This window comes from Ostrea edulis, chromosome 4, assembly GCF_947568905.1.
Source record: "Ostrea edulis chromosome 4, xbOstEdul1.1, whole genome shotgun sequence".
NCBI classification, from domain to species: Eukaryota; Metazoa; Mollusca; class Bivalvia; order Ostreida; family Ostreidae; genus Ostrea; species Ostrea edulis.
In genome coordinates, this window is record NC_079167.1 from 75,900,261 (window position 1) to 75,925,714 (window position 25,454).

General features: G+C 35.5%; 1 protein-coding gene across 2 annotated transcripts in view; it reads right to left on the bottom strand.

Annotated features, from left to right (window-relative positions):
* Positions 1 to 791: 791 nt before the first annotated feature.
* The window catches only part of LOC125668752 (transient receptor potential cation channel subfamily V member 1-like), a 33,626-nt gene continuing 8,963 nt past the window's right edge, over positions 792 to 25,454 (bottom strand). The window contains exons 4-25 of one of the 2 annotated variants that reach the window (XM_048903138.2): positions 24,778 to 25,049; positions 24,063 to 24,213; positions 22,916 to 23,077; positions 21,961 to 22,070; positions 20,406 to 20,493; positions 19,700 to 19,731; positions 19,491 to 19,582; positions 18,965 to 19,097; positions 17,921 to 17,998; positions 16,439 to 16,578; positions 14,974 to 15,149; positions 13,416 to 13,499; positions 12,779 to 12,924; positions 12,350 to 12,465; positions 10,646 to 10,847; positions 10,471 to 10,527; positions 10,330 to 10,362; positions 7,482 to 7,680; positions 5,102 to 5,147; positions 4,929 to 5,008; positions 2,824 to 2,951; positions 792 to 1,591 (exon numbers count right to left, since the gene is read on the bottom strand). In XM_048903138.2, the coding sequence (XP_048759095.2) occupies positions 1,562 to 1,591; positions 2,824 to 2,951; positions 4,929 to 5,008; positions 5,102 to 5,147; positions 7,482 to 7,680; positions 10,330 to 10,362; positions 10,471 to 10,527; positions 10,646 to 10,847; positions 12,350 to 12,465; positions 12,779 to 12,924; positions 13,416 to 13,499; positions 14,974 to 15,149; positions 16,439 to 16,578; positions 17,921 to 17,998; positions 18,965 to 19,097; positions 19,491 to 19,582; positions 19,700 to 19,731; positions 20,406 to 20,493; positions 21,961 to 22,070; positions 22,916 to 23,077; positions 24,063 to 24,213; positions 24,778 to 25,049 (2,555 nt within the window). In that variant the 3' untranslated portion in view covers positions 792 to 1,561. The remainder of the gene's footprint in view (positions 1,592 to 2,823; positions 2,952 to 4,928; positions 5,009 to 5,101; positions 5,148 to 7,481; positions 7,681 to 10,329; positions 10,363 to 10,470; positions 10,528 to 10,645; positions 10,848 to 12,349; positions 12,466 to 12,778; positions 12,925 to 13,415; positions 13,500 to 14,973; positions 15,150 to 16,438; positions 16,579 to 17,920; positions 17,999 to 18,964; positions 19,098 to 19,490; positions 19,583 to 19,699; positions 19,732 to 20,405; positions 20,494 to 21,960; positions 22,071 to 22,915; positions 23,078 to 24,062; positions 24,214 to 24,777; positions 25,050 to 25,454) is intronic. The other variant, XM_048903139.2, reaches the window with a different exon arrangement.

Consider the following 25,454-nt stretch of genomic DNA (forward strand, 5'->3'; position numbering starts at 1 on the left):
GAAATGAATGAGATTACCAAGATTCAAAATGACATGCTCTCATTCATGGTTACATTAAACCCAACAGATTTGAAAACAAAATGATGGAAACACAAAAATTAAGTTTATATCCAAAACGATATCACCAATATATGAAAAGACTTCAATTTATTTGGCACCACATTGGCAAAGACTTATGCATAATTGAAATAAATATCATATGCTATACACGCCTATTTCCTGTTTATTTACACCCATGTAAAAGAAATTAAAAAAATATTGTTTTATTAAATCATTGAATACATTTAATGAAACAATATACTAATAAACAAATAATCTAATGATCTCAGTAAAATTGTAAGCCAGTCAAAGAGCTGGCTACACTCAAAAGTTGCCAGCCGTGGTCAAACTCTGCCAGTTCTTGTGATGTTTATTGTTCTACAGGAATGAATTGATTAATAAAGCTTAGGGGCTGCGATATTTGTCGTTGTGCACTGGCTGTTAAAATTAGTTCGACCGCCGGGCTATCATACAAAATTTTGTCCCCAGCTGCCTGAGAAATAAATCGTCTTGGGTGATTGGGCAAGCTGTAATTTCCAACACTGGTGCTGTTACATGTAATTCAGAATGTCAGTTGCTATCACTATGTATCAAAATCAATGTACAAAGTGCTTTTTGAACCCACAGGTAATATTATATCGCTTGGGTTCAATTTTACAACTAAAGAGTACATTGTATAGTAAATTCGAACCTAATTCAGTGATATAATTGCCTGTGACTTGAACCCAATTTTTAGGAACCACAAATCCGTAAAAGTTTTACTGACATTTATTAAATTTTCTTTCCTAAAAACCTACATAATCCCAATATACTGTGTGCTTATAAATTACTCAGTTTTATCATTGTATTGGTTCAGCTTGATAAACTTCCCATGATATTGAACAGTATATTGTAATCACTATTAACTAAATTGTGCAGATGACTTATACAGAGAGTTGACTTATGAAAGGTGAAGATAATGAACAGTGGTAAATCTCATAACTCTCAAAAGGAATACAAAATAGAGAGTTGGGCAGATACAGATCCCTGGATATACCAGAAGTGGGATCAGGCTAATACAGAGAAAGTGATGACTTTAAATCTACAAAAAGCAGAAAAACCCATAGCACCTACAGTATACAGTTTGTTGAGAATACATATAGTGAACATATAGATAGATAAAAAATTATACATGTATTGATGTATTAATCATAAAAAAAAAAATTCCAAGAAATACAGAAATTCATGTAAATGGACGGGAAAAAAATATCACAAAATGAGAGAAATACAAAAATACAGAACATTAAATCCCTACCAAATTAAATTCTATACAAAAATATCTCTTTAAAAATTGATTACCCGATATATCTCAGACATGCATGAAATAACAATAGTTGGTATAAATACTATCTGTAAGAATATAAAAAAGTAAGAAATGAAAAGTAAATGCTGGTGTAACTCTATTTTTCCTGTCACAGGGACCATTTTCATTCCTGCTACCAGTCACTGAACATATCACAGATAACTTGTACCTCAATCTGTCTTAACACTCTGTGGAGGGATCTTGGCCATCCTAAAACACACATACAAACAATATTAGATACTCCATAGAAAGAATAACTATTTTTTTTTTTTTTTTTTCTGTACATGTTCCCATTATCAAGTATGTAAATTTGTCAGCCGTTTTTCCTGATAATCTTTAATCTTCATAATAGAAATGCTTTAAATTATAGTCGATTATAGTATGAAATCTCTTCTTTATATTCATTCAGAATAATGGGCACAAGTGGACATTTAGAATAATGGGCACAAGTGGACATTTAGAATAATGGGCACACGTGGAAATTTAGAATAATGGGCACAAGTGGACATTCAGAATAATGGGTACAAGTGGACATTCAGAATAATGGGCACAAGTGGACATTCAGAATAATGGGTACAAGTGGACATTCAGAATAATGGGCACAAGTGAACATTTAGATAATGGGCACAAGTGGACATTCAGAATAATGGGCACAAGTGGACATTAGAATAATGGGTACAAGTGGACATTCAGAATAATGGGCACAAGTGAACATTTAGATAATGGGCACAAGTGGACATTTAGATAATGGGCACAAGTGGACATTCAGAATAATGGGTACAAGTGGACATTCAGAATAATGGATACAAGTGGACATTTAGAATAATGGGTACAAGTGGACATTTCTTTGAACAGCAAACCAGTGGGATCATTTTTGCATAAAGTGAACCAAATTTTTTGAAAGTATCAATGATAATTAATACGTATGTGTTTAAAAACACAGGGAGTTTGAGAAATTATACTGGTAACTTACTGGTAAGTAAGAATAAGAATCCCTTGTTATGCACACACATTTCATCAATGATACATGTACATGTACTTTCTAATTTATAATAGTTATAGCTCTAATTACATCAGCAAATCAGAATCAACGTTTGTCCCTCTTTCAGTGCAAATCAGCAGTAGACTGAGTTTCGGGTCATATTGTAATAAATAGAATGCATGTGTCATGGATTTTAATATTGCAGGTTAAACAGATTCAATTTAGAAATGTATGTTTGACAGAAAAGAATTACAGTATTGTTTTTGATGGAATTTATGGGGAAATTTTACAACATGTGATACAAAATGGCTGACCATGTGGAAGGGAGGGGAAAGGGGGGGGGGGGGATTGTTGATATTTAGTGTAAGTACATGATTTTCAGTGCCTGTTAAATTTGTTTATAACATCAAGCATCTGTGTCTAAAATTGAGTTGATCTATGTGCCTTGTAAGAATTTTACCTGTGGTCCTCTGGGACTAAATGATGGTTGCGATGTTTGAGTGATTTCACGAGGAGAAAAATCTGCCATAGAAACATCTACTGTGGGTGGCGTTTGTAACAGCTGTTGGTACGATGGAGGAGAGGGGGCTGAAATGAATAGATTAACATCATTTCACACTGTACAATCACAAAGAAGTCCAGCACGGATTTCTCGAAAAAATCTTCAACTTAAGTTTTCTTTTATTTGCGCAGTCAAATTTTGTAAAATCTCAAGTTTCAAATGAAGTTCTTGTCTTTGATAAATCCAGGCCTGGAGGCATGCAATCTGATTAAAATCAGATCCTTTGATCTGCTCACGTAGACCGCTACACAAATATCTGAAATAACCCAAGAGGGTCACATCTGCATGACCTTTCGTTTGGAATATTAATGAGAACTATAAGCCAATCAGATTGTGTCATACAGATAATGACGTCCCAGTTAATTTGGAAACAAGTCACAGTAATCTCTCTCCAACGAAGTTTATTCCACACTGTAAAACTTTATGTGCTCGCATCTCTCTTCAAAACTTTCGCAATAAATGTCTTAATTCATTCGATTCACACATACAACAAAACCGCACAAGATAAATATACAACCAAATTTGATAAATTGTTAATTATGATTCATGTATGTATAGTGATGGGTACGATTTGAATAGTTGTCTTTTAGCTCTAAGGATTCTTTAAACGTTTCTACCGACCTAAACATTTCTGGCACACACCTGTATCGGTTCTTTCAACAATGTCGAGGTTTCGAGCGCTGCTAATCAACTGTTTTCTTTCGTAGGTCAATTTGAATTTTCTATCCAAGATTTTTTTCTATTGTTTCCTCTCCATCGGTATTTTTAACATGCAAATAATACAAAACCCATAGGGAATGCAGATACATGTATTATTTACATTGCATGTTTGGACAGGTGTGCAGCCTCCAGTCATGGACACAGTCATCTTTACTTATGTAAATTGACACAAGAGCATCACTGGCAGAAATCTAACAGCATGTATTTGATTGGTTTAACAAAAGGTCATGCAGACGTGACCCTCTATTGGGTTACTTCAGATCCTTGTGTAGTGATCTACATGAGCGGATCAAAAGATCTGATTTTAATTAGATTGGGAGGCATGATTCTATTCTTTTTTTAATATTCAATTTAGCTGACTCCAAGAATTCATGTTTTTTTTTTTTTTTTTTTTTTTTACACTTTTCACAGGAAAGCTAGAGATTTGTATCACACTCTCAGTAAGTCATGGTCAATGCCCAAATTTCAATGATTGTAGTGTCAATTTTCAAGCAGAGATCCAAAAGGGGAGGAGGGCCCAGACCCTCCCATGATATTGTCAAAATTACATAATTTTTGCCTGTGTTTCTGCAGTGGTTTCAATTGTATATATAGACACCTGTGTAGGTTGGACCACTTTGGGGAAACATTGGTCTGCACCCCCAACCCCAAAAATCAGGATCTGTTCAAGAATATGAAAAGCAAAAAAAAACAAAAACCGGACAGCAATGAATATGATAAATACCATAGAGAATACAATTATAAAAAAAGAGCAAAGATGAACTCGTGGAACATTCATAAGTGTAATCAGGTGCCTAGGAGGAGTAAGCATCCCCCGTTGATCAGTCATACCCACTGTGAGCCCTATATCTCCATCAGGTAAACAGAGTAATCCATAGTCAAAATCAGTATGTAAAGTCAAAACAGCCTGACAATTGATATGAAATGTATCAGACAACATTCACCCTCATGACACGTATTTGTAAATTAGATCATTTATATATAACAAAGAATTTGAAAAATGCCAATTTTAAAGGAGACTGTTGAAACCTCCTGTAACATCAACTTATTTGTCAGAAGCCTTCCTCGATTCAAAAAATGATCATATGCAGATCATGCTCTTGCATACCTGATGTTCAACATGCCCTAAAACAAGTCATAATATGTGATATACTGAAATTCATTAATCAAAGATTTATAACTCTACAGGTCTGTATTTTATTACAGTCTCTGCAGTCACAGTAATCCATCTAGAGAGTATACAGAGTATTTCGATATGTTAGGAATATTTTTCGTCCACTCACTTTCTGGCTCTAACAAACTTGTTTCCTCTTCATGGATAATCTGCTGGCTGTCTTTTCTTTTTTTGGATTTCTTTGAACGGCTACAATACACAATGTTTGGAAGCCAGATTTCATTTATTTCTAAACCTTTTTAAAAAATTTAAACTCAAAAATCCATTATGCATTAATTTTACCTTCTTGCAGATCTTTGTTGAGTAGATTCTGATACTATGTCAACATCTGAAACAAAATTTAATTGAATTTTAAACATTTTTCTATAAGAGAACATTTGATTTACTTACTTCCGTATAATCAGATAGTCGCTAAAATTCGCTCTTGCTAAGTACATATAACCATTTTAATGGAAAAATTGCTAAATTTGTGTCTTAATTGCTAAAAATTCCTCTTACACGGTATATAAATCAGGTCAATATCAGTATCATTTTACAAAACCATAGCATATCAGGGTTGTCTGGTGAAATAGAAGACATAATGAATAATGAAAAATAATTAAAGCATGCACGATGCTGAAATTTTCTTTTAAAAAAAGTGTCAATCTATCATATTTGAGTATATGTATAACTTTATTTTTAAGGATAATTAAGATATAGACAAACAAAAATATTTTCTTACACATGATTATGAGCATAGTATGCCCTATTGGACACAACGAAAAATTCAGAGTTTCATATGAAAATATGCAAGTAATATTTCATAATAAAAACATTTATAAATAAATCAGGTTGTGGTAAATCAGATTTCATGATACTATCTATTATGGCATCTTTTGAGAACTACAGTAAACAGGACAGATGAAAAATGGCAATGTCTGATAATGTTACAATGCATTGGAGAGCAATTCACTTCTGTGTATGACCCCTATACAGCACCAGCTAAAATATCTCTTAGACTAGATCTTTAGTACACAAATGGCAGGAACAATTTCTAAGTGGAAGTTTTGGTACCAGGTTCTGTGGTAGACAAAAGCAGTGAAAGATAACAGTCCAGCAAATAACAGTTTACAAAATTGTCTTATAGTTTGATGTGGTGAGGTATCATTCATATCATAACAACAAAAAATTCAGAATGCCCCAAGTGTTGGTGAAACCGGTCCCTTGTCTGCTTACAAAAATTCAGAATGCCCCAAGTGTTGGTAAGACCGGTCCCTTGTCTGCTTACAAAAATTCAGAATGCCCCAAGTGTTTGGTGACACCGGTCCCTTCCCTGCTTACAAAAATTCAGAATGCCCAAAGTGTTTGGTGACACCGGTCCCTTGCCTGCTTACGAAGAATCAAGACAGCTTGAGAGCATGCATCAGTGAATTTCCTAGATCATCGTAGGGCTGATCCAAATTTTCTTAGCAGAATTTTCACAACGGATAATTTGCTGTTCCCACTGTAGTGTGCACGTATTTATTTGATATTTGCTACGCGTATTACACAATGACAAACCAAAGGGTAGTGGATTTGTTTTTTTAGAACACAGCGTTGATTTTTTTTTTTTTTTTTTTACTTTAGACAATTTCTTCCATTATTTTACTGGACAACCCTAATAAAAGTATAATTTTGACATACAATGTCTTGAAAAACAGCAAAAATAAACTTGTCAATATTATAGGCATACATTACATATGTCCTCAGAGACTTAACATATGTATAAAAATCCCATACTAAAGTCCAACTGCTGACTAACCCCAGGATCCCTGTGGGTGCCCCATCATCTTATTCAACTACTGACTAACCTCGGGATCCCTGTGGGTGCCCCATCATCTTATTCAACTACTGATTAACCCCAGGATCCCTGTGGGTGCCCCATCATCTCATTCAACTACTGACTAACCTCGGGATCCCTGTGGGTGCCCCATCATCTTATTCAACTACTGACTAACCTCAGGATCCCTGTGGGTGCCCCATCATCTCATTCAACTACTGACTAACCTCGGGATCCCTGTGGGTGCCCTATCATCTCATTCAACTACTGACTAACCTCGGGATCCCTGTGGGTGCCCCATCATCTCATTCAACTACTGACTGACCTCGGGATCCCTGTGGGTGCCCCATCATCTCATTCAACTACTGACTAACCTCGGGATCCCTGTGGGTGCCCCATTATCTCATTCAACTACTGACTAACCTCGGGATCCCTGTGGGTGCCCCATCATTTCATTCAACTACTGACTAACCTCGGGATCCCTGTGGGTGCCCCATCATCTTATTCAACTACTGACTAACCTCGGGATCCCTGTGGGTGCCCCATCATTTCATTCAACTACTGACTAACCTCGGGATCCCTGTGGGTGCCCCATCATCTCATTCAACTACTGACTAACCTTGGGATCCCTGTGGGTGCCCCATCATCTCATTCAACTACTGACTAACCTCGGGATCCCTGTGGGTGCCCCATCATTTCATTCAACTACTGACTAACCTCTGGATCCCTGTGGCTGCCCCATTATCTCATTCAACTACTGACTAACCTCGGGATCCCTGTGGGTGCCCCATCATCTTATTCAACTACTGACTAACCTCGGGATCCCTGTGGGTGCCCCATCATCTCATTCAACTACTGACTAACCTCGGGATCCCTGTGGGTGCCCCATCATCTCATTCAACAGGTTGGTAATGTTGTTCATTCCCTTCTGTAGATTATCCATCATGTCATCTTGACGAACTCGGAGCTCTGTAAGGCTGTCTCGGAGAATCCCAATCTCATTCTCAAATCTTTCTACATCAACCATTCGAGATTTGTTGTTTAAATCTTCCTCCTCTTCTTCCTTAACATAAAACAAAGTTTTTTATTTGCTTTCTTTAAATGTTTCCCCTAAAAAGTACAAACAACAAACCCCATATAACACTATACATTCTTTCGCACTACTACTACATTCGTTAAATAAATCTACTCTACTGTTTTCCAAGTCCTATAATCCACTGTAAACAAGAAATGATTTTGATGCATACATGCCCCCTGTGTGGCAATATTGAAAAGGATCAACTTTTAGATTGAGAATGAAAGTAATGAAAGTGAAAAATACTATTCAGGGGCAATCAAAATACAGTAAAAATGATAATATTAAAACCAATCAATAAAATTTTCATTAATTTCCTCTCGTAGGAGAAGAACTATCACTGCACAATAAGCATGAATTCGTTATAAGCGTTTTTACTAAATCTAAGTTTTTCTCTCAAGATACTGAGCATAAATTTCAAAATAATCATGACCTTTGACCTTGTGACTTGAAAAACAATGGGAGCCATCTACTGCTTATGATGTACCAGTGCACCAAGTTTGATGCCTGTCAAGCAAAGAGTTATAAAAAATTTGAATAGAAAATTTATTAATAAGTTCAGTTTGACCTTTGACCTAAAAATCTATCTACTTCTTAGAGGGAACCAATTTACTACATGTAAGTTTGATGTCTGTCAAGCAAAAGATTCTCAGGATATTGGGTGAACAATATCTTTATATGTCTAGTTTGACCCTTGTTATTTGACATTTGACCTAAAAATCAATAGGTGAAATCTACTTAGTGTACCAAGTCTGATGTCTACCAAGCACAGGGTTCTCAAGATATTAGTGGACAACATCTTCTATCTTGACCTTTGACCTTGTGACAGGGGTCATTTACTTTCCAGGGAAAACCACTGTACCAAGTTTGGTAACTATCAAGCAAAGAGTTAAATATCAAGTGGACAAGACAACTTAATCTACAGACCAACAGACTGACCAACTAGCAGGGTGCAAAACAATATGCCACCTCTTTTCAAAGGGGGTGGGGGGGGGGGTGTGTGTGTATAAAAACACATTTGCTGAAATGTTTGCTTTGGTATTAGATGTAGCCTTTGGAAATATAAAAGGTGTTCTTAGATAACTGCAGGTACAATACAATCTAATTAAAATTAGCTGTTTTGAATCCGCTACCGCTTCGTCTTTGTGTAGCGACATAACAATAACGGAGCGGATCAAAAGATCTTATCTTAATCAGATTGGCACATTATGAAGTGAGTATTTGAAAGTGAAGTACTCATCAATATCAAAAGTACAACCCCTAACAAATAATATCACCTTCAGAATAGCTCCACACATAACAAAAGTACAACCCCCAACATATATAATCACCTTTCAGACCTTTAGAATTGTTCCATATGTAACAAGAGAAATTTCACTAATCTATGAGTTTAGAATGAAAATGTCTAATGGTCTATCAAATAAATTAACAAGGATATGAGTGTTAATAATAATAGAAAACTTAGTGGCCTTATGTGCAAACCTGCACACAGAGAATTAAATAAGTGTTCTGAAAAACATTCCAGTACTCTGATATTTGGACTTAAATTCAGGATGTGAAGTAAGATTGGAAACCATTTCCCTCTGCCACAATTTCTTCACCTCTTCCATTTGTAAGTAATAATTCAAAACATTGATAAAGCATTTTTATATGCATCAGTATATGTGCTTTACAAGGCAAAGAACATAAAAAAAAAAGTACTGAAAAAATTATTGCTGTGAAATGAATATATTTTGTGCAATATAGTATATCAATTAATAAGAACCTTTTAAAGAGCACAATTATGATAATGAAAGCTAAAAAAAACCAACCCAAAAGACAAAAACACAAAAAAATTACACATCAGATCCATGAAATAGTTAACTATCTCCCTGATCTTAAACATGGCTCCAAATGTTGCCCTGCTCGTGCAGATATGGCACTGGCTCGTGCAGATATGGTACACAAAAGTCCTAAACCATAAGTTACCCCAACCTACATTACGAACTTTCACAGTGGCAAATGCTTCAAGTGTTTTACACGAGAGATCACCAGCTGCAAAAAACTGCATAGTAACAGGGGTGTTGTATATAATGTCATTTATCATATACCCCTCAGTTTCGTTTTTTGATACCGAGAATTTCAGAGTATGATTCGATTTCCTGGATCACCACACTAAGGTTTTCTGATTCCGTATCAGTTTCCTCTGAAGCTGATGATGTCACAATGCATCAACGCAACGTTTTTTGTGGAAAATAGTGAACGTGTCACAAACAAAACTGCCATCACAAAATATAATTTCACTGCAATATCCGAGTGTTTTTGATAATTTGGATTACATTTATTATCTTATAAATGTGGATTTAAAATGCACAAGGGGGTATATAATAAATTTATCATTGCTACAGTAACTTGATCTGAAGAGTTGGATCACGTTGAGATGACAGGTGTGGATCATCAGATCAAACTCGACGCTTCACGTTTAGTGTGATCTGATGATTCGCGCCTGTCAACTTGATGTAATCCGACCCTTCGGATCAAGTTACTGTAGTAATAGTACATATTAATTCAGGCTACCAGTGTGTACACCCACAGACTGTGATATAATATTAGGGAGGGTTCCTATAATACAGAACTATGAAAAGATGACAAAATTACCCCAGATCCTGGTGGCCATCCGTCTTCATGTAACTGAATTCAAGAGTTAAATCAATAAACAATGTGATTCTATAGGGTGAATTATGACCGTGATTTTGTACCTCAGTCAGTACCGCAGATTCCTAACTAGTCATCCCTTACCTCTTTCCGTTTTCCAAACTTTGAATCAAAAACATCTCTCAAGTCATCCAGATCATCCTAAAAATAGGTAATTACATTTTTACATAATTATGTTACCAGACAATTATGATTTTTTTTGTTCATATACTAGTATAAACTGAAGTGATGATTTTTGGCCTTGAATGAGCACTCTGACCTTGATCTGCATGGTGACCTTTTTCATGTCCTCCTCACCCTCCTCTGTCATATCATCATCATAGTACTCATTCCAGGGATTGCAAGAAGTTTCCATATGAATGTTGAATATATTGCGTCTGGATTCAGACATATTTTCCCAAATGCTGAGGGTCATAAGAGCTTTCTGCATGACAGCATTGGCTTGGGCGTTGTCATACACTCTGTAAATATAACCAGTATGACAGTATTATCATACACTCTGTAAATATAACCAGCATGACAGTATTGACAGCATGACAGTATGACAGCATGACAGTATCATACACTCTGTAAATATAACCAGCATGACAGCATTATCATACACTCTGTAAATATAACCAGCATGGACAGCATTATCATACACTCTGTAAATATAACCAGCATGACAGCATTATCATACACTCTGTAAATATAACCAGTATGACAGTATTGACAGCATTATCATACACTCTGTAAATATAACCAGCATGACAGCATTATCATACACTCTGTAAATATAACCAGCATGCCAGCATTATCATACACTCTGTAAATATAACCAGCATGACAGCATTATCATACACTCTGTAAATATAACCAGCATGGACAGCATTATCATACACTCTGTAAATATAACCAGCATGACAGTATTGACAGCATGACAGTATTATCATACACTCTGTAAATATAACCAGCATGACAGCATTGACTTAATCAATTTGTTAATTAACAGATGTGATTTGGTTGTGATTTGTTTGTACATTGTAGATAGGTGTACATGCATGCCTACAATGTGGAAATGAAGTGATTTGTTTGTACATTGTAGATAGCTGTACATACATGCCTACAATGTGGAAATGAAGTGATTTGTTTGTACATTGTAGATAGGTGTACATGCCTACAATGTGGAAATGAAGTGATTTGTTTGTACATTGTAGATAGCTGTACATGCATGCCTACAATGTGGAAATGAAGTGATTTGTTTACAATGTGTTGGAGGTGATTGGTAACCGTATTTACATGGGAATTTTCATCAGTTATAAATCATCTTGAAATCAATGATTTGTTTGTGATTTCTTACAACGATTTGTTTGAGAATTTTGTTTAACTTTGGTTATCAAACACTCTGTACAGAAAACCAGCATAAGATGGACCGTAGCCTTAGAACAACACATCCATTCACACACCACACTTCTAACATATGTGCTACACCTCTCAATGGCTACATTACATTTGGTTTAGAAGAGCCTAATTATGTGCTACACCTCTCAATGGCTACATTACATTTGGTTTAGAAGAGCCTAATTGGCTTTAGCAAACAACAGAGTATTACTTATCATACAGTAAAAAAGTAGAAGTGTTAAATGTGAAAGGTGTATGTTTTAAAATCTGAAAACTGGATGTCCTTATGATTAAAAAAAAAATGTCTAATTGTATTGACTGTGGTCATAAGCATTTTTTGTGCTAAGTATGAGCAACTAATATCTCTTAATTACTAATTAAGCTACCCCTTCCTAACAATGTGTAATTGTATATATGTGAATGTTCGAAATATTAACACAATGTGTAATTGTATGTGCGTACCTTTGAAATAATAAAACAATGTGTAATTGTATATGCGTACCTTTGAAATATTAACACAATGTGTAATTGTATGTGCGTACCTTTGAAATAAAAAAAACAATGTGTAATTGCATGTACCTACCTTTGAAATGTGTCAGACAGCAGGGCAATGAAGAGATTCAGACAGAGAACTGCAGACAGGGCCAACCAGAAGCCGACTAGAATCTTAGCCATAATTGGATCTACCTTTTGCATATTCTGTTGAGAAATACAGACAGTGACGCATTAGATGTAACACAGTATTGATGAACATATAATTGTAAATACTAGTCAAGATAAAGATATTTCACAAACACATACAGAAAACACATCTACAAATGCAGCAGCAAAGAAAGTTTTTGCAAACAAACAGATGAAACCAGAAACTGTATTATCCCCGAAACTCCATTTACAGGAACATACAAAAGATTTTTTCTGAGAGCCAAATGGCTTTGCGAAGTATGAGTACATTAATCTGGGAGTATTATAATCAGATCAGTCTTACTGAGTTCCTAAGTCATTCAACACTCACAGTCCAGTCATATTCATCCACTAGAGTCAGTCTGAAGAGACTGTAGAACACATCCCCAAAATTTGTGTATCCTTCCACCTCCAGGAGTGTGTTGTAGTCATTGTAATCTCTTTTGCTTCCTCCAAATATCATCCAGAATGCGCAGACTTTTAATACAGAACAATTGTAATCAACACAACTCTTCCAGTTCTTCTGAATATTTCTAATGCCAAAATAATGACTTCTTTCATTAAAACTATATTCTGGTTGTTTAAAATAATCTGCAAAGTTTTGAAAACGTCATTTATATATTTTCAGTCTTTTCAGTTCGAAAGCCTTAATTAAAACATTATATATTTATCTTTCAGAATATGAAGAAATGATACTTACAAACCCAATAAAGATTTACCACATTTTTCAACATACACTTGGAGTAGTAAAATCAAAAGTAAACTATGTCAAGCAGTCTGATCAAAGTCAGACCCCAGACTCATCATCTCACCATTGGGCTGACGAGTGTCAGGAGAAAGGGGTGGTTTTAATCAGACTGTATGTTATGCAAGTCAATTGTTTGAAGAATAATGGCCTACTTTAGGTTTTTCTCTACATTTGCAGGTGCTTTTACCTGAAGAGAACGTCATTCTCATTCCTAACTTACCAAATGGAAGATAAAACTCCAAGTACAAGAATGCAAATCTCAGGAGGTCCTTTACCATGTGGGACAGCATCACAATGAACGGCCCTGGAAATACATAAACCAGCCATTCAGGTTAAATCAATTTCAGAAAAAACAAGAGGTACTGTGAGCAATGCTCACTAAGAATACCCCCCGCTTACCCCAATCTCCCAAAGGGTGTTGGTAATAGGTATAAACTACCTCTTTTCTGAGTGTAAAAAACAAATGGCATAACAAACCAAATCATATTGCTACTTCGATGTCCAGTGCGCGTGACCTTTGACCTTTTGACCCCAAAATCGATAGGGAACATCTTCATCCCATGGGTAGTCCATATGTATGATATGGTGACTGTAGGTGGAAAGGATAACGCTTTAGAGCCCGGAAACCATATTGCTACTTCGATGTCCAGTGCGCTTGACCTTTGACCCCAAAATCGATAGGGAACATCTTCATCCCATGGGTAGTCCATATATATTATATGGTGACTGTAGGTGGAAAGGATAATGCTTTAGAGCCCGGAAACCATTGCGTCTACAGACGGATGGACGGACGGACAGACAGACGGACAACCCGATTCCAGTATACCCCCCCCCCCCCCCCCCCCCACACAACTTGTTGCGGGGGGTATAAAAAATTATTATAAAAGTATTTACCTCACTTCAAGCATTCTTGTGCAATATCAAGTAATATAATGCATAGAATTGGTCCTCTATGAAATCTATTGATTTTTAAAAATATTAATTGAATTGATTGAATTAGGGATTAAGTATTCATGGGTCAGTGAAACTAATGTAGTCCCCCAGTGATGGTAACATCAGTAATTGTATCATGATAAACTGCATGACCACCACGAGTTGATCAGTGCATGTTGTAAATATCAATCTCCGTCATTCAATTTAGTGCTAAACAAATCCACATGTTCTTTACAGTAGAATAAACCTTAGGCCAATTCAACTTAATTAGCAGATTATCATCCAGGGTCACAAAAAAAATATGGGGCGGGTGGGAGGATTTTATTTTTTAATTTTTATTTCCCGAGAAAAAAAAAAATGACAAAAGGCATCACACAAAGTGTTAATCAAGTTAACATTCAAAGAATCCTTCGTAGAAGATATAAAACCAACATTCTGTGACTTTAATCAGTCACTCATGTCACTGGGAAGCAAGTTTGTTTCAAATCGTAATTTTTGCAAAAATAAAAAAAATTAAAATAAAGTTTTTGAGGGGCGGGTGGGGATGATAATCTACCAATTAATTTTAATTGGCCTTATATAACTTCTTAAAATCAGCAAGAGCAACTTTTAGAAGAATTTGTACACATTTATCCTTGAACTCATTAACTTAAACTCTTCCATATAAAACACAGGAAGCTGTTTACAATTTAAGGCACATTCACAATACATGGCATTGTATGTTAAACATTCACCTGATGTAAGGATCTATGCTGGATTCTGTAAGTTCCAGGTTTAGTAACTGAAAATTTTAGAACTTTTTATTTCCATAAAGCACTTAATTACCTAATAAAGCACTTAATTACCTAATAAAGCAAATGCCCTGGCTACCTTCATCAAACGGAGCCATAACATTATAATGGTCACAGACATGATTCTGATGTGTGCTCGAGCCAAATCATCCGAGTGGACAAAAATGTCGACGATGTGTGTAGCTATGCTGGTAATGAGGAAAACATAGCAGATCCAGTCAAAGACATTCCTACAAGGAATACAAGAACATGTTCAGTTCTAGTACAGGCAGTTACATATATGTACAAAAATAAAGCCAAGAACATGATCAGATGACGTTCTAGTACAGGCAGTTTCAAAAATAAAGCCAAGAACATGATCAGATGACATTCTAGTACAGGCAGTTACAAAAGTAAAGTCAAGAACATGTTCTGATGACGTTCTCATACAGGCAGTTACAAAAGTAAAACCAAGAATATGTTCAGATGATGTTCTAGTACAGGCAGTTACAAAAGTAAAGCCAAGAACATGTTCAGATGCCGTTCTAGTACAGGCAGTTACAAAAATAAAGCCAAGAACATGATCAGATGACATTCTAGTACAGGCAGTTACAAAAATAAAGCCAAGAACATGATCAGATGACATTCTAGTACAGGCAGTTACAAAAGTAAAGACAATAACATGTTCATATGATGTTCTAGCAAAGGCAGTTACAAATTTAAAGGTACGTGTTAAAATGTCTGTAAAATTGAAATTATGATTAAATAATTCTGAATTTTCTGATTGGCTGAGATACAACAAATCTTATTGGCTGAGATAAAACAAATAAAAAAACTGTAGAAAGTTACGTTCACCTTCACATACTGTTGAAATGTCTACATATATTATAGTATTTGATTTTTATGACATTGAACCAAAAATAGATTAGGAATTCCAAAATTGTTATGATTGGTTATCATAGTTTGGTTGTCCAATGAGAACTCCCATCTCTAATCACATTCAGCTAAGTCTTGCACTGTTAACTGTAAACAAAGATGGCAGATGAGGTAAGGTCTAGCAGCTGGTTTTGATGTTTTAATGTATTTTAATTCTTATCAACATGCATGCAACATGAGACCTTTTTTCCTCAAGTAATGCATCTTTGAACAATACACAATACTTTGTATAGATCTTATAAGTGTATGATGATATGAAGAACGATTGCAAATTCCCTCTATACTTGCAGGGATGTTCCATCAAACAAAATGATGCACTATTTAAAAAAAATCTCAGATATGCTGAGAATATTGTGCATTTACAAAACTGTAATCTCAGGAGCCTTAGTCTTTTTCTAATATCAAAATATAATCATATCACAAAGGTGTGCTTATGTGTCCACTCAACAAAATACACGTAAAGTAAAATTCACTTAAAAAAATTAAATTAATTTTAGGCAAGCAAATTAGGCCCATACCAAATATAGTCCTTCATATACAAGGATTATCAGTACATGTATTTCTAAATCGAGTGACACGAGATAGAGGACTTCATTTCACTGACCAGAAATCTGACCAGTATCTGGGTCTGGCTTCGTCCAGACTGGCCAGCTCTTTCTTCAGGTATTCACTCTCCTCCGTCCAACGAGGATGACAGAATTTTATATCTTCCTCTATCTGCTGCCTTCTGTACGTCACCCAATTCTTAAACACAAAGTTACCCACAATAATTCATTATTCTTAAATACAAAGTTACCCACAATAATTCATTATTCTTATACACAAAATTCTCCACAATAATGCAATTCTTAAACACAAAATTCCCCACAACAATTCAATTCTTAAACATAAAATTCCCCACAATAATTAAATCATATAACTTAAAATAGCCAAAAAAGGAACAATATATCCCAGTATATTTCAACACAGCACAAATAGTGTTCCAATTTTTCATATCAGTGACTACAGATTCAGAACAGACATTGTGACAAGAGGCCCATAGGCCACATTCCTCACCTGTGCAGCAGTTCCTAGCAATAAACAAGCTTGAGCAAAACTATCATTATACAAGCAGCTTGGTTCAGAAAAATGTTTTCAAAGGCAATGACTATGAATTCATTAATTATCAAATTTAATTATTAAACTTGACTACAAATTGAATAATTATCATATGCTCTTGTAGACGGGTATGGCCTTTCATATTAACAATTTTCATCTAAGGATGCTTTGTGCCAAGTTTGGTTCCCTAAACTTATGTATGTTAAACTTTGATCCCTTATTGTGGCCACACCCTAACCCGAGGGGTTATGATTTTTACAAACTTGAATTTCCACTATGTCAGGAAGCTTTCATGTAAATTTCAGCTTTTCTGGCCCAGTGGTTCTTGATAAGGCTTTCCTATTTACATGTACATGTATCAGCATGTAAAACTTTGATCCCCTAATGTGGCCCCACCTTACACCCCGGGGCCATGATCTGAACAAATTTGAATCTCCTCTATATCAGGAAGCTTTCAAATAAATCTCCACTCTTCTAGCCCAGTGCTTCTTCAGAAGAAGATTTTTAAAGATTTTCTTTATATATTCCCATGTATAACTTTGATTCGCTATCGTGGCCCCAACCTACCCCTGGGGGTCATGATTTGAACAAATCTAATCTCCACTATGTCAGGAAGCTTTCATGTAAATTTCGGCTTTTTTGGCCAAGTGGTTCCCCCTTTATTTGAACAAATTTGAATCCCCTTCACCCAATGATGCTTTGTGCCAAGCTTGGTTGAAATTGGGCCAGTGGTTCTGTAGAAGAAGATAAAGATGTGAAAAGCTTATGATGACGCCGGCAGACAACAGAAAAATTTTGATCAGAAAAGCTCATTTGAACCTTTGGCTCAGGTGAGCTAGAAACCATATGATTTCATCTGCATCTTCCATGGAGAGCCATATTATGTAGTTAGCAATACACAGTCTTCTGAGAGAGAAAGAGAGAGAGAGAGAGAGAGAGAGAGAGAGAGAGAGAGAGAGAGAGATTAAATTTGCTTTGCATTACTTACATTATGAAACTGTACGGAGCGTTTATATTCTAACACTTCTTCTATGATTTGCCAGATTGTGAACCCTATGGCAGCCACCTGAAAGAAATTCAAAAATTTGTTTTATCTACATCTTTTGAAAAGAAACAAGAGACTTATGGATCACATTGCTCACATGATCAGTGGCATTTCCCTGCAAACAACTTAAACCTCAATACAACCTCAATACTGCCCCCAGGGACCACGGTGTGACAAATTTTGATTCCACACTACAAAGGATTCTTTCAAGCAATTTGATTAACTGCACCCTATGGTTCTTGCTTAGATTTAACAAGCTGTGTTTGTGAAACACAAATGCCCCCGGTAATGACCAATTCCAAAGATGGCCAATGTCACAAGGACAAATATCTTGGTACCAGCAGAAAAATCTTGTCACAAGAAATAGTCATATGCAAGATGAAAGTTCTAATATTTACCATTTAGAAGTTATGAACAATGTCAAATTTTTAAAAGTAGGTCAAATGCCAAGGTCAAAAGGTTTAGTACTCACGGAAAGGTCTTGTCACAAGGAATACTCATGTGAAATATCAAAGCTCTAACACTTACTGTTCAAAAGTTATTAGCAAGGTTAAAGTTACAGACAGAATGACGGAATCACAGACAGGACAAAAACATATCCCCCCGATCTTCGATCTCGGGGGCATAAAAACAATTTTTCTATACATTCCACATAATATCCTATTGTTGCCCTACCCTTGTTCTAGAAACCAGCACAAATCTTGGTCCTATGCAAAAGCTTTCATGCATGGTTAAGCTTCTCTGGTCTTACGAAGAATATAATGCATTTTAAAACACACACACCCCTCTTTCTATTATTTATCCTCCCTTGGAAGGGGACCTAGTACTTCAATTGAACAAACTTTACCCAATAATGCTTTGTGCAAAGATTTATTGGATTTGTTCAAGAGAATAAGCTGAAAAGTTTACAGACAGGTAAATGACAAATTTCAGAAAGCTCACAATGTGATGTCATCGTTTAACTCAGTCTGTACAAGCACTACTCACAAGAAGCACGATCCTCCACCATTGCTCAGGAAGGTTGTACTTGTATCTGACATCATACTCGATCAGAAGGCCGTACACAGTCCATATCATGATGTAAGCAAAGTTCAGAAGCAGATTGAACCATGCCCTGATCCTGAACACAGAGAATATGATATTTTATACAAAGTTCAGAAGCAGATTGAACCATGCCCTGATCCTGAACACAGAGAATATGATATTTTATACAAATTAGTACACCAGACAAGTGTAATCAATTTAGCAGGATTCAAATTTTAGCGGTGAAGCAGGAGCACTAAATTAAAGTTGTGCTAAAATATGAATATTCTCTATTTATCCATTATCATACTTAGAAGAAGTGCTAAATCATAATTACGCCAAATAATACATCGGCTTTGACCGTGCCACATTCTGAATGCATTGAAATAAGTATACATACAGTATATCTTACACAAAGTACACCATACAACAAGAAGGGCAGTCAGATGAACAGACCCACATACAGACAATATCATTCAGTAAAACTTACCTTCCAAACTTAGTCCACATCTGGTTTATGAGTGCAAGCATGACTTTGTGAGACAGAAGGTCATATTGCTTGAAGTGGGTGGCACATTGTAGCTGAAAATAATACAATTAACTTATAGTCCATTCACATTTCACAGATTTATAGCTATACTTTAAATGTTCTTTATATCCTATCTATATAATATGTCATTTAGGGGAATGTTAACTTACCGGTGTTAGACTTTTGGCCTTTCTGTCTTTCTCTGAAAAATCAAAAGTGGTAATATCTTTTACCCGTTCATACATAAAGATAAAGCTTTTAATAAAACTTTAAATCCTGTCAAGCGTGTAATAGTAGCTGCAATAATGTAGCCCTATCCAATTTTTTTTATTCTGACGTTTTCTCTCCCAAAAAAAAAAAAAAAAAAATCAGAGAGGGCTACATTATTGCAGCCTAGTGTAATAGTGACTCTTATAGATCAACACAGTAGTCACCCTTAGCACCCGAGTGTTAATGAATTTACTTTAAATACAATGCCAAACACCCTCAACAGAGTTTCATAACTATCTCTCAAGGTTCTCTGCCTGTCAGAGAACAGGCTATTAATACAGTGAAACCTGTCTAATAAGACAGGCTTAGTTCTAAACAAAATCATCGGAATAAACAGCATCTGGAAAACAAAGTATTTTGAAGTTTGATGCTGAAATGAATGAAAAAAGATTTACCCAATATTTTGGTTTACTCAGTCTCTGATTGGATAATAATCATTTAGAACCTCACCTCTGTCTGTGATGAGGTCTTTATTGGATTTACTCAGTGACACGGATTGGACAATTTAATAATCATTTAGAACCTCACCTCTGTCTGTGATGAGGTCTTTATTGGATTTACTCAGTGACACGGATTGGACAATTTAATAATCATTTTGAACCTCACCTCTGTCTGTGATGAGGTCTTTGAGATAGAAATACTGCCTTCTGTTGGGACGGTCAGTGGAGTGGAATTGTTTTAAAGCATCCAAGGCCTGAAAAACGAAATCATCATTAGAAAGAGATAAAAAAAAAAAAGGAAAATAAGCAGACAAAATTAAAAGTCCCTACTCAAAAATCATTGCTGCTGCAGATGATGGCCATTGACCTCCACTTCTTAACAACGAGCTTTAGGCTGCCTAAAGTTAATTCTATGTTTAATGTCGCCCGCACGCGTAGGTTTCGGTGAAATTGCCGTTTTGAAAAAAACAAACAAATCCGGATTTGAAGTAGTTGTTCAGGTTTGGTTTTTCATTTAGCGACTTTATTCTACACCCCGCGTAAGAGGGAAACGCACTGAAATATTGAATCAGAGGTCCTTACATGAAGAAAATGAAGTATATGCCACTATTAAAGTAAAGAAAACATACAAAGATGGTTTGAACCGAACTAATCTCAGCGAGATTCGTCGAGGCTGGATATCTGGACTGACTCCTCTTCCGAATGCCAGACCAGTGTCACGCAAAGTGATTCAGGAAATCTTGCTTGAACTTCAGCTGCTTTTTGCGATTAAAATGGGTTAAACTGAATTTCTTGACCGCCTCAACTGTTCGCCTTAGACATCCTATTAACTCCCTATCACACTGAAACATGCATTTTTTTTACCTTTACATGCTGTAAATCCCACAGTAAATAAAGATGGCTATTTTCGAAGCCGTTGCAAACGGCCACCATTTCATATTTACCTTCTCAACACTGAAGAGTTCCGACATACTATTTCATGACAGTTTATACAACGATTGGAAATACAGAACTTAATGATTGATAATTACTTTGTACAAGGCATTTAATCATAAAAATTAAAAGCACTAAAAAGAAAACTAATATTTTAATCAATTTATTTGAAGGCGTTCTAAACTATCGGAACCCTGCCTTGTATTTGTAGAAGTGAAGGTACAATCCTGATCTTTTAGTTGTGGTACACCAAATTAAGATCTTCCTTTCAAAACTGATTAATAGCTAGTACATATAGAAAACTGTATAACAAAAAAAAAAAAATATCAACACAAAACACAGTAAAGCATATTTTAAACTTTAAGATGTGTCATTATAAAAATGTATGAAATATTGTCATCATAATTTTAATTTTAACTGAGAGTCACATGTGTCTAGCAACTATTTCCACAAAAGGAAAAGTTTTCCTTTAGTTTGGGTGATTTTAATTGACTTGGACATAAAACCCTACAATATCTATTATTTGAAATTGTTGATTTTTGGGTCACTGAATAGGTGATTTTCAATAAATGCACATTCGTTTAAAATTTTTGTTTGTTTATTTTTTTCCTCCCTCGTAGGTTTAGAAGTTTTGAGGTGACGTGAAATGTAGAATTAATTTTGAACAATCTCACAGTAAGCAAAAATCATCTTTCAAATTATGAGATAAATTATTAAATATTTTAAATTGAATAGTCGTATCTTGTAGATTGGCTTAAAATCAAAAACTCATATCCAATTACACTCACCACAGGTGGCATTTTGGTGATCATCCAACTCAACGGCTTCATTCCACTGTCATCCGTGATTCTGACGTCTGCTTTGTAATCCAACAGCAGACTAGCTGTCTCACTGCGATCTGTAACCAGTATAGCAATGTCAGTATTTCTCTGTTAGAGATATTGTATATATACTCATCTTAGCATATTCAATTGTCAGTCAAAGGCGACGGATCTAAGCTCGATCTCAAAAAAGCTCTGTATTATAGTATTGCTTTATATTGCTATGCTGGTACAGGTGACTCTCGATAACTCAAAAGTTCAAGGGACCTTGATAAAACTTCGAGAGATCGAAAAAATTCAGAAATTAAAGTTCCGACCATATGGTTAAGATTTTACAGTAACTGGAAATGTTTACCAGCAAGATCATCGGATCGTTTTGACGCGTTTTCCTTCGTATTTGTAAGGTAGTTAATTTGATTTCAAAATTAAGAATTTGCATTAATGAAAATCTTTCAAAGTTTATGTATTTATTTGTTCCTCTGGTGTGTCCAGGGGTCCGTGTTTGCCCAACTATTTATTTTGTATTGCTTATGGGATTTATGAGATTGATCACTGTTCGTTATCTTCACCTTTCCTTTATTTTTTGTCTGCGTACTCGAGGATGGCTAAAACTCCTTAGATATGGGTCAATTCTTTAGCAACAGGGTTTTATTCAGACCCTGTTTTATGTACATGTATTCAGTGTATACATAACAAAGCTTACTATCCCAGCATCAGGCAATACCTTTATCAGGTATATATGTACACAGTATCTTAGCTTACCAAGTTCTGTTGTATAAAAAACCTTTATTTTGTCTTAGGTTTTCAAATCTGTCATGGCTTCAAAACTTAACGAGTTCTGCAGCAACAAACAGCGGTGTCCTGCCCTTAAACTTACCAAGTTCTGCAGCAACAAACAGCGGGTTCCTGCCCTTAAACTTACCAAGTTCTGCAGCAACAAACAGCGGGGTCCTGCCTTTGAAGTCTTTGACATCGTTATATTTGCACTTCATTTTAATCAACATTTTCAGAGAGTTACATGCATCATTTTTCGCAGCGTAGTGGACTGGAGTCTGTTTCTCATTGCTCAGAGATTCTCTATCAGCTGACAATATACAAACATTTTGCATTTAATACAGATCTAAAATAATTATTAACTCTTAGTTGTGTAACTTAATGATTAATGATCAAGACATTCAATGTCCAAAAATAGGACTCTTCTTGCCTATTCATTGCTGCAATAATGTAGCCCTCTCAGATTAAACAACAAGAGGCCCACAGGCTTTATCTGTCACTTGAGTACTAGTGAAAAAGTATCATTACTCCCAAGGGCTATGAAATCTAGAAAATATTTCCTGTTCTGAATATCTAAGCTAAATTCTAATGTTCAGCAACAGTATAAAACAAGATGTGTTCTTATAACTTCAATGCCCTCAAAAGTGCATATACACTGACACATTTAGCTTTTCTTACACATGTGTAGTTCTACAGATGAAGAGTTTTGAAAATTGGTCAATTTTGGGCAGTTTTTGCCCCGCCTTTAGCCTAAAGCCCCAGGAGTGCAGGAATCCTGAAATTTACAATTTATGTCCCCCTCCTCCCAAAGATGCTTTATGCCAAATATGAAAAGAATTGGAATGGTAGTTATCAAGAAGAAGTAAAAAATGTTCAATTGTTAACGCACGACGCACATTGCACAACGACAGATGAAAACCAATTGCAATAGGTCACTTGAGTAAACTCAGGTGACCTAAAAATTGGTGTGTGTGTTAAGGTTAGGGTACAAAAAATTGGAGAGGGCTACATTATTGCAGCTAGCCTTATGATTTGTTGGAAATTCAACTGTTATATAAGTGTCTACTTGAATTCTCTTAAATATCAAACTTAAATATGAAATGGGTAGTAACTTCTAAAGCTGGATAAAACCCTACATCTGTGATGGCTTGTAAGACTGAGTTGTATTGTTTATGGAAATTGTAAGGAAATACACGAATTATAACACCCTACAGTGTATTTCATATTTCATAAATGATAACCATTTTTTCACACTAAGAATTTGAATGAATTTTCCATAGTGGCTACACATGTACCTCCATTTTTAATGAGTATCTCCACCATTTCTGGATAATCGACAGCAGCCGCCACGTGCAGTGGTGTGCGACCATACTTGTCTGCCTGGTTCACATCAGATCCCAGCTCCAATAAGAATTTGGATACGTCAATATGCCAGGTGCGACACACCTGCAATAGAAAAACAGAACACCTGTATCTCTGTATTTCTTTCTTCACGGAACTTGTTGTATCATTGTTATGTTACCGTGGTTACAATCTAACAATGCTTGTCCAGTAACATTTTTCAACCAATTGTAAAATTTTTGTTGCATCATGAAAGATTTTCAAATTTTTTCTTCTTTTTGTCATTTGAAACTGTTTTCACTAATAAAAATAGATTATTAGAAATGTCAAAATGACTAGGCCTAATTATCCATTTATATATTTACAATAAACGTTTTGATTTTAAAAAATCCCATTGAAAATTAACATGATGTGTTATGGCTGTCCATCTAAACTGTACGTGTTAACTACATCACAGTAGTATAAATAGATATAATTAACCCATTCACTCAGTATAGATTTTGTTTAAAAAGAAAGACATTGCCCTTCGGGCTCCCAATAAAGAGAAAGTCTGTAGTTTCCAACAGATTCTCAAATCTAAAGTGCCTATACTCCAATCAGTATATCTCCTACATCATCACTATTTCTGAAATAACACATGGCAGTTTTAAATCGTACTGAATACTATACCTCATGCAACAAAGTTTGTCCATGTTTGTCTGTACAGTTTATATTAGCACCATTCTTGATCAGTGAATCTATAAAATCTAAGTCCACTTTGGCATTCGGGTTCCGTGACTGCCCCAGTTGGTAAAAATAGTCAATGAGAGTTTTATCATTGGCTGTGCGAAGCTTCTTCCTGGTGTCCTGTTTCATACTGAATGGTTTAAATGCCTCCAGATCCTCCATCTGATCCAGTCCCTTTCCTTTAATTGCAGCATTCTCTTCATCATCCTGAGCATCTATCGGACAGAAATTTCAAATTCCATGAAATGTTCACCACAGTCTGATTTTGAATGTAAATATATTTAAGTCATCAGTCAATTCGATCATTTGAAATAAAATTTTCATCACCCTACTACTTTTAAAGACAGTCATATTTATCAGACCCTAGCATAAACAACAGTTTAAAATTAACAACATTTATTGATTACACTAGTGTCAAAATCTACACATAATCTTCACAGGTTATCATGCATGGTGTTGTATATCAATATCAACAAGAGGCCCAAGGGCCTAGAATCGCTCTTCTGATAAATTGTACAACCCCACCATTTCTATTCTTAGCCTCTTAGTATTCTAAATCTTTAGTTAAATCCTAAGAATTCAAAAAAAGTAGGTCAATGTGACCTACTTTTTGGTTTACA